The sequence below is a fragment of the Anabas testudineus genome, chromosome 17 (genome assembly GCF_900324465.2).
Source record: "Anabas testudineus chromosome 17, fAnaTes1.2, whole genome shotgun sequence".
NCBI lineage: Eukaryota > Metazoa > Chordata > Actinopteri > Anabantiformes > Anabantidae > Anabas > Anabas testudineus.
In genome coordinates, this window is record NC_046626.1 from 3,574,924 (window position 1) to 3,587,929 (window position 13,006).

General features: G+C 38.6%; 1 protein-coding gene across 1 annotated transcript in view; it reads right to left on the reverse strand.

Annotated features, from left to right (window-relative positions):
- The window catches only part of brinp2 (bone morphogenetic protein/retinoic acid inducible neural-specific 2), a 180,458-nt gene that overhangs the window by 47,510 nt on the left and 119,942 nt on the right, over positions 1–13,006 (reverse strand). Inside the window, exon 6 of the mRNA XM_026373779.1 lies at positions 2,197–2,433. Coding sequence (XP_026229564.1) covers positions 2,197–2,433 — 237 coding nt within the window. The remainder of the gene's footprint in view (positions 1–2,196; positions 2,434–13,006) is intronic.

Consider the following 13,006-nt stretch of genomic DNA (forward strand, 5'->3'; position numbering starts at 1 on the left):
TCCACATTCCACCACTGCTATTACAGCATGTGAGATAGAGTGACTACCTCATACTGGTCTCATTTCAGGTGAAGTCAGACTCATTGACAATATTAAGCTACATAGGTAGGCCTGTCCTTCTAACTAATCAGAGATTTTCAGTGATTTCAGTTTGATTTATACATTTGCAGCTTGTTATTTAATATCATTTTTTAATGACTAATTCCCTGCTATCCTGAAATTAGGGTGAATGGTTACGTTTGCTGTAATAAAGTAGAGCAGTCTAGGTTGTAACAAAGCCAGCAGTAAATCCAACTAAAAGTGAGCACAACACGAACATATTTTCACAGTAAAACAGTGTGCACAATGGTACTAATATGTTTGCTGGTAAAATTATGTGATTGGCCTTTTTCTAAAAAAACAAAAACCAAATCAGCTGAATTCATAAGCTTACACTCAGGTTTTGCTGTTACAGCCTTACTTGCTCTAGTGCGACCATTACCTAGATATTGCTGTCTGCAAAATATCCCATACTGGTGATACTGGATACAAACTTTATTACTCGTCTCTAAATGTGGCTCAGTTACACTATGTTTTGGCTTTTCGACATTCATTAAACTTATATCCCATCACAAAATTGTAACTTAAAGTAGATGTTTGGCAACCTGGAGATTTTAGATTCCCTTTATCTGCTAGCTGACAGTAAATATAATGGCACCAAACAGATGGCAAATGGACAATGTCTATCAACCTACATCAGGCTTAGAAATAATAATATGTGTGTCTTTATGTAGAAAATGAGCAGAAACCGAGCAGTATCCAGCTACTGTAGGCTGTCACACACCAACAATGACTGTAAATATCAGGAGTGGCTATGGACATAGAGCTACACTTCACAGGTACACACTGTATAAATGAAGTGTTACTGAGAAAAAACAGCATCCAGCTTGGAGCTACATCATCACCATCCCACCAGCTACATCTGAAACTGCAAGAATCTTATGCAATACGTCCCCTGTCTCCTTCAGTGTAATAAAATACTTTATACAGCCAATATATCCTCAGTCTGTCAATTTTATCAACTTCATGTAATATGAAGCTGAGCCTCAAGTCATATAAAATTAAGGCTCGAACCAACCACACATTAATGTGCTGATTAAAAAGAATTAGGTTGTTTTGTCAAGCAGCACTTTTTCAGTGAATTTATTGATTGGATGGGCTTTTTACAGCCTCAGAGAAAATGTCTGCTAATGCTTAAACTTTTCAAACAAAATCAACAACAAAAGCACAGAGAGAGAGAAACTGAGGGATGGGAAACGTTTAATATACTTGTCCAGTATCTTATCTCCTCCTTAAGACAGTATCAGTGTATCAACTCAGTTTGACTCCTTCAAACTTCTTTCCTCTTGTTTGTGTTTTGTTTGTGACCAGTAGGTCACCAACTTACTTTGCTGAAATATGAACCCAATATACAGTCTACCCATGTTTCAATGTGCTGTTGAATGTTCACATGTGCTGCATTTGAATATTTCTTATTTTAGTGTGATTGAGGGTTATTTTCACTCTGGCAAATAGTGATGCCAGAAGCAGAACACATGGTGGATTTCCATCCTCCTATTTTCTGTTCCCCTTTCTACTAATACAAAAAAACCTGAGGGGCCAAAAGTTCTAACAAACGTTTTAATATTCCAAAAACATTTTGTGCTTGTCTGAGGTAGAGAGGCTAGTGAACTGATTAAATCAAGTCTCATCAAGTTAACACATGAAACAAACAGATATTTTATATTTCCACTGCTTTTAAAATCTGACAGTTCTTGCAATAATGGGAAGTTCTAATTATTCACTCATTATCTTGATAAACCAACTCCCAATATTTGCATAATGGTAGTGGGTAGAAAATTGCATTAATTCACATTTTAATGCTGAATTTCTTAAAATATGATTACATTTAAAATGCTAAAATAACATACTATTCCATTCGATAGTAGATTAAGAATAAAAATATCCTCCTCATCAATTTAGTATAGCTTAAATCTCTCTACACAAGTATTACAATATATAATAGTGCCCACAATAGTCATGCCAAATGCAAAATAATTAAATGCTGGGTCAAGTTCAAGCCTTAAATCCTATTAAACACAGTTTATTACTGACACATCTACCAAACAAACAGTTTGTCAACCTGATTACAGCCATATGAACCATGACAGCCCATACCTGATTCCATGAACTCCTGGGTGAAGCTGTTCCAGGCATCTTTGCTCTTCTCTAGGTTCTCCTCCATGACCTTAATGTCAGCGAAGGGACAGTTGCATTCTGGGAAACGGGGAGAGCACCGGCACCAGCAGTCGTTGTTGCGACAGAGCAACTCACCCTCTGAGTTACAGGCCACATAGCTTAGGGCTGCTTCCACAAAGCGCTCACGCAGGAATTCAGGCAGGACATCTTGTAAGCCTTGAAAAAAGAGAAATACATGATAAGGTATTTCTTTATTTTCAGATTTTTTTTTGTTAGACTTTTGTGAGGGTGTTTATATATATATATATATATATATATATATATTATATTCTTAAAACCGTATATTATAGTCTTAATATATAACATATTCAGTTTACAATGTCAAGTGGCAGTTCTAATTCAAGCTTCAATATACACATCGGAAGAGTAGTTATTAAATGTTCATCTCCAGTACAGCCTGTGTACCGGCAATAACTACAGCACAGAGATATTGACATTAATAACATGTCATACTGTGGCTGAGGCCAATAGAAATGACATAGCCAATTGCAGCATCTCATTGGTCAACTGTGTCAGTAAAACAACAGTAAATTGAACATTTCAAATAGCTCTCCCTTCTCTGGCCGACTTGTGAAGAGACTTCAGCTGCTGTTGCATTATCACAGGGATAAGGTTGTTTTCTCCAAAACAGCAGTCCATTCAATCAGCTGTTGCAAGAAAAGTCCTGTAGGCCCATATGCAATAAATTTCAATGTCTGCCAAGGGGTATATTTTAGCAGTTTGGGAAGTGATCAGCAACTGTCACCTAATCTGCAGACACCATAAACAACCTACTGGTCCAACCTGCCATGTACAGGTTATTCCCTCCCTGCAGATCTCATTATTTCTTCTTCCTGCTGTATCATGTAGACACTCAAATAAACAGTATTTTCTTTCTTTCAATAAGCAGAAATACCATTGAACTTCACTTTTTTTGTTGTTGTTTGAAACATATACAAAGGAGGTACAACATGTTTTCCATTATTGTTTATTATTCATACTTACATACATAATCTGTCAACAGAAACAGAGGAAAGAGATACAATGATTTATGATGACAGAAGACAACTAAGAAAGTGAAACTTGTGTTTATGAACATGACCTTTGTACAGAGCTAAGTGTAGAAACCTACCTGTGCTAACCAGCGGCTCTTTCTCACAGCGGATGAGTCACATATGTAAATGATAACATTGATGATTGCTCATTATGACACTGTCGAGCGACACTTGTGTTACTGTTATTGTATAACAACAGAACGTCTGCTCCAAATGTTCTAACACGTTTCATGTGTACAATGCTAGCTAACAGCAACAGCAAGCTTCCTTTCGTCGCTAGCAAAGATACACGACAAACATTGACTTACAGTTTACAAAAATGCACATTATGTGTTGTTGTTATTTCTATCCAATTTACAGAGTATTTTCCATCTGCCAAGTATAGTCTAGCTAGACCTAGTTTAGCAACCCATTGACTCTGGTTTGTGTTGAAAGGGAGGTTTCTGTTTATGCGGACGGAACGTACAGTTTGGTCTTCTATTTGCAATATTTACATATTTTCTTATGAGAAAAATTAGGAAATATGAAAAATATATGAAAACTGTTTATGATGTCGGTCCCGGCCTCGGCGGACGTCGGAAGCTGTTTCTTGGAGGTCTCGACTCAACGCTCGATAGTCAAGGAATGGAACTAGTCTGCCTGCAATAACTAACTGGACTCCATATTAACTTAAAAGACTTTAACTGTTATACTGGACTGCTGCCTACACAGCATGTAATCACCCATATGAGGATGGGTTCCCTGTTGAGTCTGGTTCCTCTCAAGGTTTCTTCCTGTTGCCTTCTCAGGGAGTTTTTCCTTGCCACTGTCGCCCTCGGCTTGCTCATCAGGGACAATCACATTATTATGACTCATACACATACACTGTTCATGTACTGTTCTTTGGTTGTGTAAAGCTGCTTTGTGACAATGTCAATTGTAAAAAGCACTATACAAATAAAATTGAATTGAATTGAATTGTTTATGGTGCATCAAAACCACAATAGCACAAACTAGCTAGGGTTAGATTCCTGACTAGATTCCTGACTAGAGTGCACCATTGCATCATCATATCCCAAGGGAAACTGCATTAAATCTCCTCATTTCACATCTTTACAGTATTACACTGGATCAACACTAGAAACATGCAAAAACCAGACAAAATTGACATCTGTTAGCAAGGTTTATAAATGAAGGATGTTCACTGTGACACTGTGTGTTAGTGTTCTGTAACCATGTCTGCTCCAAATTTGGTAACAGTCTTAATGAGTGTCACATTTCAGGTTGCAGCTTTAGTGTTAATCTGCCATTGCGTGCAGTGTGGGAGACAGTGCGGCATCTGAGAATGGTTTTAGGAGGCTGCCAAGTGGTGCCAAATAATAAATGAGCATTGGCTTGGACAAGACACTCAAGACAACTCCTTTCCTCTCACCGGCCCACAGTTTATTTTTAATCAGCAGTGCTTCAGCGTCCGCGTATAACTATCAGTCAACATGCAGTGCAATTTAAGAAGTGGGTATTATGATTTTTGGTGTTAACATTATGATTACTTACGCTAATTGAGGAGATAGCCAAGTTCAATGCTACAAGCAGTGAGGAAAAACGGTCTCTGTGTCTTTTATCAGCAGGATAGCACATTCAGTGTTGCTTTCATTATTTAATTTCTCTTAAAAATACAGTTGTTTTGCAAAGTGTCATGACTGCACAATCTATTAAACCAAATCAAGAGCTGCTGTGTGATTTTAAAAGTGCCCCATCATCTGTTAGAAACCACCATGTGGGTTTCATAAGACATGATATGTGGTGTTTTCTGAATCTGTCTGTTGGTCCATGTCTGTCTGTCTAATAATCATCAATTTGTTGTGTCAGAAGTTTTTTCTTTCCTCACTTCACAATCTCATTCTGGATCATTTTCAACAGCCAACTCAGTCCCGCTGTGCCCTCCTATGAATATGCATGTCTCTACTTTGGTATTTACTCTTTCAATGGCTTGGAAAGAGATGTAATTAGTCTAATTTTTCCTCTTCCATGCTTTGGCAGGTGCTATGAGGTTTTTGCGTGTATGTGTGTGTGTGTTGTTGGATGGGTGGGTCTGGTTGGTGAGTGTGCATGCACTGGTATCTTCATTTTGGACAGCTTTCTGTATCTCTCCACCTCTTTCTTTTCCAGAGATTTTACCCATTTTACCCTGAAATTTCACATAAGTACACCTGTAATTAGTTTAGTTCTTATAAATACTAATTATGTGTTTGTTTGTGATATTTTAGCACTTACTGCTACATCTCTATTGTTGTAAAACTGGAGGATGGAAATGAGGACAGACTGTCAGGCATGTATTTGTCAGTGAGTTCTCTTTCTCTCACCTTGCTGCTTTCTACCTTTGATACTGAAGTTGTTAATGTGGTACCAATTTGTGATCGAAAATAAATGCAAATGTACACACTGCAGTTACATAATGTGCCAGAAGTGAATATTAACCCCTGTTTAGAATCTCATATTATATGAAGCCACAACAAAACCCAACAATGCAATTATAGCCTGTGTGAATGTTACTGAGGTGGCAGAGATAGGACAGGCTTATTATAGTTGAAGGGGGCCCTCAATATGAGTTTTTCTAAATTGTCAGATGATTCACATAAATTCAGAATTAGTTAGAAGAGAAGCCATATCCTCAAACATCTAAATGACAACTATAATGAAAGCATTTTCACCAGCAAAGCAATCAACTGACACATCACTTGCTGAACATTTTATACAGTATACACTGGCGAGTAAAAGCTTACACACTTATAGATTCTTGGTGGTAACACCACATGGATGACTGAGAATCTTCACAGAGATATACTCTGAAATGTATCTTAATGGGTAGAGGTGCATGTGACCAAGGCTTGTCAAACAGCCTCACAGTAGTGTAGAGATATTTCTTTCTGAAAGTTTTTTAATGTGACTCATCTTTCTAACAAATCAGAAAAGACCAACATCAAGGAGTTTACACTAGTCCACTCTTGATTCTAGCATTAGCTCTGACCTGGTTATGGTCTTACTTATTTGGATAAACCTTCAAGTCATCTTGGCAGGAGTGAGTTCCTAACTCTCATTGCCTCTTCACCGGCATACCACAGGGCTCAGTTGTTGGCCCCCATCTCTTTTCTATCCATAAGTCTCTCCTATCATTGCAATGCTTCCTTTCCTTTTGACCTGATGAGTTCACTGGTTCATTACACAACCCTGTGTACCAACCTTGTCTCTCCTCCTGCTTGAATGAGAGTGTCATTATCCTGACTCCACTTTCTGTTTTGAGCTTTTGTTTTTGCCTTCTTCCCATTCCTATTGTGTCTCATCTCACATTGTCTTTGTTGTCTCGAGCTTTATTTAATTGGTGTTCCTTTTATATACACTCCCTCATCCAGTTCGCCCCTGCCAGATTGTCAGTTGTAAATACTGCTCGTCAGCCATTACTTTGCCTTGTGTTTTGCAAACCTTGCCTATGTTTTGCCTGGTTTTCCCAGGCCTTGTTTTCACCATGACCGTACCTCTGCCTAGCCCTCACCTTCACTAGAGTTTTTAAACTTTTCTCTGTCCTGGATTTATTCTCGGCACTCTTGAACTTGTCCCTGAATAACGAACCTCGGTATCTTTGCCATAGTGAGTTCTTGCCTGCCAAATTCTGCAGTGATTTTCAGATGTTACTTTTCCAATTATATACCACGTTTTTTGTTACCTCTTCTTGGTTCATGTTCCTCTTGTTACTCTTGTGCCTTTGCTCTTGTCTGCTCTCACTTTTGGATTTGCTCTCAGTTATTGTTGTATTTAGTTGTTACCTCGTATCCTCTTGCAAAGGCACATATTTTTGTCTAGTTCTGTTGTTACTTGTACTCTAGTGCTCTGCCTAATGTTTTTTGTTCCCTGCTTTCCCTGCTTGCCCCCTGTATCTGTGTACTAATGACCTTCGGCAATAAACTCATTTTTCTTTGAACTTGTGTCTGGCATTAAAATTGGGTCTATTAAATCTATAATTTTTACAGAGAGAAAGACATCTTTACTCAACCTCTTTGAGACAGAAGTTTTAGTCTTCCTACCATCAACATAGGTTCTACGGTGGCAAGAAAAACTTTGTGAACCTTTTGGAATTTCAGTTTTTCAGTTTTCTGCATTATTTGTCATAAAATGTGCTCTGATCTTCATCTAAGTCACAACAATAGAAAAAAACACAGTCTGCTTAAAATAATACTACACAAACATTATATGTTTTCATGTTTTTACTGAACATAACATGTAAACATTCACAGTGCAGGGTGGAAAAGGTATGTGAACTAATTGTGCTAATGTGAAGCGTTAATTGGAGCCAGGAGTGAGCCAACCTTAAGTCCAATCAGTGTGATGATATTGGATGTGTTGCTGAAAGCTGTCCTGCCCTTTAAAAACACACACCAGTTTTGGGTTTACTGGTTTCAAGAAGCACTGCCTGATGTGAACCATGCCTCGCAGAAAAGAGCTCTACGATCAAGAACTGCTGACTTGCATGAAGCTGGAAAGGGTTACAAAAGTATCTCCAAAAGCCTTGATGTTCATGGGTCCACGGTAAGACAGACCTTCTACAAATGGAGAAAGTGCAGCACTGTTGCGACGCTCCCTAGGCGTGTTCGTCCTGTAAAGATGACTGCAAGAGCACAGCGCAGAATGCTGAATGAGGTAAAGAAGAATCCTAGAGTTTCAGATAAAGACTTACAGAAATCTCCGGCACATGCTAACATTTTTTTTGACACATGTACAATAAGGAAAACATCAAACAAGAATGGAATACATGGGAGGACACCACGGAGGAAGCCATCGCTGTCCAAAAAAATATTGCAGCACGTTTGAAGTTTGCAAAAGAGCACTGAATGTTCCACAGCACTACTGGCAAAATTGAGTTGTTTGGAAAAAACATGTGTGGAGAAAAAAGGCACAGCACATCAACTTCAAAACCTCATCCCCACTGTAAAACATGGCGGAGGGAGCATCATGGTTTGGGGTTGCTTTGCTGCCTCAAGGCCTGGACGGATTGTTGTCATTGATGGAAAAATGAATTCCAGAGTTTATCAAGAAATTTTGCAGGAAAACGTAAGACCATCTGTCCGCCAACTGAAGCTCCACACATACTTTTTCGACCCTGCTCTGTGAATGTTTACATGTTATGTTCCATAAAAACATGAAAACATATAATGTTTGTGTACTATTATTTTAAGCAGACTGTGTTTTTCTATTGTTGTGACTTAGATGAAGATCAGAGCACATCTTATGACAAATTAATGCAGAAAACCATGAAATTCCAAAAGGTTCACAAAGTTTTTCTTGCCACTGTATAGTGATTGTCCCCACTAAGTCTGCCAGAAATCTAGGGGTGACCATATCTCGTCTCTACTACTGCAATGCTTGGCTGATGGGACTACCAGCATGTGCTATTAAACCACTACAGAAGATGCAAAATGCAGCAGCATGTCTCATTTTTGATCAGCCTAAATGAACGTCATGTCACTCATCTCACTCACTCATCCTTTTCTAGGTGATTAACTCAACAGAGCTACCAAACAGCCTCATTCCCAATTTTTTTTAAAGTCTGCTGAAAACAGAACTCTTCTACAACTTCTTATGCACTTAAATAAAAAGAAAAACATCTCTTGCACTTTCATCTCATGAAACAAAAACATTTCTTCCTATACAACTTTTCTGTAATGTTTTCTCTCTTACTTAGATTTTTTCCTTGTACCTCACCTGTAAGTCTCTTTGGATAAAAGCATCTGCTAAATGACTAAATGTAATGTAAATGTAACAATCTACGCTATAGTTAGAAGGGCTAAGCGAATAAGGAGCGAAAAGTTACTATTTGCCTTTTTATTCCAGTTTGATTTAGAGCCTGTTTTGAGATTAAATAAAGTTAATTTAATATCCAACTGTTCTGTGGAGGGACTGTTAAGACAAACACCACTCCTTGGATCAACCATCAATCACCCATGCTGTGAGCTGTACAAAGTTGAAAGACATAGATGTACTAACACTCTAGTTTGAGTTCAGTTTGACAAGTTCACAAATGTGATAAAACAATCTTAATTGCTTTTCTATACTTTTTACTTTTATCTGCTTCCATTCCCCAGTATTTCAGTGGAAAAAATCTGTGGGAGTCTCCTTTTGATGGGAGATTTTAGGGTCATTACCCATAAGGCTTTGCTTCTATCCAGTTACACATTTAGATCACCCCAGTAGCCCAGAATAGCAGACCCATGGTTACCTCTCTTTCTATCTCTCAATCTCCAGCCGAGACCACACTTTTCATTTTGGGCAATTTGATGCTCTTAAGCCTCCCCCATGATCACCAGCCCTCTGTTATCAGTGTGTGTGTTCTCTCTAAGCTTTTTCTTTAGTGAGTGCTTGGGCCTCAACACTGGAATGCACGCTTAGCTTTAAAGGAGATGGTGTTGGACTGTAGTCCAGCCCTTAGGCTTTTGGCAGCAACCCAGCTTCAACCTGCAGCACAGTGCAGAACATACAGGCAGGCACAGATGCTGCTGTATCACACTCTTTCTCTTAATTTGCTCATCTTTACACCTCTTTTGTCCTGTCTGTGACATTTTCATCTGATTCACTTGTATTTTCTGCAGACCTGTAGCAAGGGATGAAATACACATTTAGGTACTTACACACCTAGGTTGTTTTGTGCTCTCTTGTAATAGTAAGGTGTCCTTTCACAAAGATGCAGCTACATGGTGGATGTATGCAAAATGCAGGGCATTAAGGTTGGGAGTAAATAGGGCCTGCTTAGAGTTTACTGGATTTATAGGTATTTCAGTTAAAATGATAAAATGCTTCCATAGTTGAAAGTATTTTCCAAAGGATCTGGATGTGGCAGTCTTCCGCTGCCTCTCTATGTAGCATCTCTCTCAATAAACAACATTTACATTTGAGACTGCCACTTGGTCCTGTGATGTCAGAGGAGACACAGATAATAATTTTGGCAAATGATTTATACACCGTGCTATACTGTGACAGGTGGTGTGCAGAGAATTTGTTTCAGTGGCTGCCCAGACCTAGGTCTGAGCAGAGGGGGGCAGTTGACAGACCTCTTACCCTGGAGAAACTCACAAGTGTCAAACAGCATCTGTCCCCAGGCCTTTCTCCTGTTATTGATGGAATTCCAGCAGTGATCTAAAGGCGCACTTGGGATGCTTTGAGGGAAGATCTGTTAAAGGTTTTCCTGGAGTCCTTCTGGGAGGGCACTGAGCAGCCACCAACAGGCAAATGTGTCATTCCTGACTAAAAAAAAGGGGCTGCAGATTATTTTTAGGATTGTATTACAAACTTTTTTTTTCTAGACACCAAGAAACTACTTGGAGCAGACACATGTTGTGTTCCAAGGACATTACTAGAGACTAGATATTTCCACTACCCAGTTTCTAGACAGTCTGTGGCAGAATAGAAGGGGAAGGCTACACATGCTCTGTGAGTTCTTGAAGTTGGGGCACAGGAACTAGAACTATTTGAGAAACTCAGCTTCTCTCGTGGAAACGTAAGTAAGGAAGCTTAGTATATCTGAGCGATTGTGCACACAATCTACCTCATACTCACATGCATGAGATAGATTGGTAAACCTAAAGTAAAGTGAATATAACCTGACAGCCTGACAAACCATGCAGGATGTACTGCACCTATTCTACGCCTATTATGTGTTGGCATAGTTGCTACAGTTCCCATCAGTCTACTGGAAAGACCTGAGCTATTTTTAGCTTCTTTGAGATTCTGCAGGAGTTTGTTGACTTCATCCTCTTTCTGACTGTCACACAGTTTCATAAGTGACTGATTGAAGAAGGAATTTGTGTTTGCAGTTTTGCTGAAGGTCAGTTGGCAGACTGCTCTGATGATTGCGACGATCCTGATATTAAAGTGTATAAAGCCCCCGTAGAAATGCAGACTGCTCAGCTACAGTGGAGGATCATTCACAGGGTCACTGCAACAAGCACAGCAATAGTACAGCACACGCTGATATAAAGAAAAGTTTCAACAATTAAAAAAAAAAAAAAGTTGTGCAGCATTTGTTCTATGACTGTATTAGGGTAGGGTAGGGTGTAGGGTATTATGGGCACAGAAAGGCTGGTGTGAAAGGTATCTTTCAGGCCTTCCAGACCTAGAATTTGCAGTGATGAAAATGATTGTATCCAACATTGAGCTAATATGTTGGATAGATTTAGAGAGTGTCAGTATTCTGGGCACTTATTAATGGAGGCATACAACAAATAATGCAGATACTGAGAGAGGTTTTTCTTTGTGAAAAACAGGATAGAGTTTACTCAGTTAATTGTTTAATCACTTATAATCATCACTTTGCATATGTCTTGTCGATTGTTTAAGTACATCCTTCCATCTGATAAATCTTAGAACAGTGTATTTGCTCATTTCCCAAGGTTTACATTTCGGTTAGATAATGTGAAAGGAATTCACATTTTATGTGTCCATAAATAGAATATATATCATTTGATTTTGTATTTCCTGTAACTCCACATCCATTTCTGCCTCTGTTAAAATGCTCTGTGTTGGAAAACTATCCACAGACTTTTTAAAGCTGGAGTGAAAATGGATTGAAAGGCCTGAACGCAAAACTGACTCTAACATCTTCCTTATGAAGTCATCGACATTTTGGATTGTGTGTGATGGCTTACAGCAGTGCTTCTCAATTATTTTCTGTTACTACACAGGAGGTGTAGTATGATGTGTTCACACTGAAGAAGTTTTTATGCTCAGCAGTGTATGAGTGTGGGATCTTTTTTTGACTTTGGAGTGGTTTTCCTTCAAGAGCACCTGAATAGTACCTGAAGCCCAGTTGTTTGAACAGTAGGTCAACATGGAAATCAGTGACTGCATCAAGCTGTGGCTAAAGATCTGTTGTTTAGGTTTCTAATGTAGGGTTTGAGTGCAAGTGAAGGTGTGTTAAATTCAAAGGGACATGTTCAGTCACAATCCAACCAGTTTTTAATGTACTGATAGTTTGGCCAGAGTATTATTTCATAAGGATGTAACACAGAAAGTGACAAAGTAAGGAATGCTGGGGTGAAATGTACCATTTAGTCTTGTAATTCACTTTCAGCTCATTTGGAATTTATTTTAACTTGTTGTCATGCAGTAATTCAGGTATTTGAATAGTTAGATTTTTCTTTCCAATTTGACATCCAGAATTATACAAGCTAAATATGTCTTAAAGAACCTTGACAGATACTGACAGTTAACTCTGTCTGCTTTTCGACAATGACAATCATTAAAAGAGCTATACAAATAAATTGAATTGAACTCACTGACACTGTGGAAAGCAATGTTCAAGACTTACAATACAATTTAATACTAATACCAGCTTGAAAAATCCAAAACTTTGTAAAGCTTATAAATTAATTTAGAAAGGACACTGTCGAATTGGTGCACTGTTCTTAGCTGGGGAGGGGGATGAAACATGGTTCTAGTGAACTTAGGAAACCTTTTAAATTTTACTGAACACACTGCAAAAACACAACATAGCCACACTTATCATCTATGATTTAGAGATGAATCACACGTAGGACATGAATCCTTCCCTTTCTGACATGGTATTTTAATAAACACCAGTCCTACACTTGCCTCTGGGTGTTTTTTTTATATAATATTGTCCAGTGGGTTCTTGTGGTTACTCTCATGGGGCATTTGGTGAGAGCGGAATC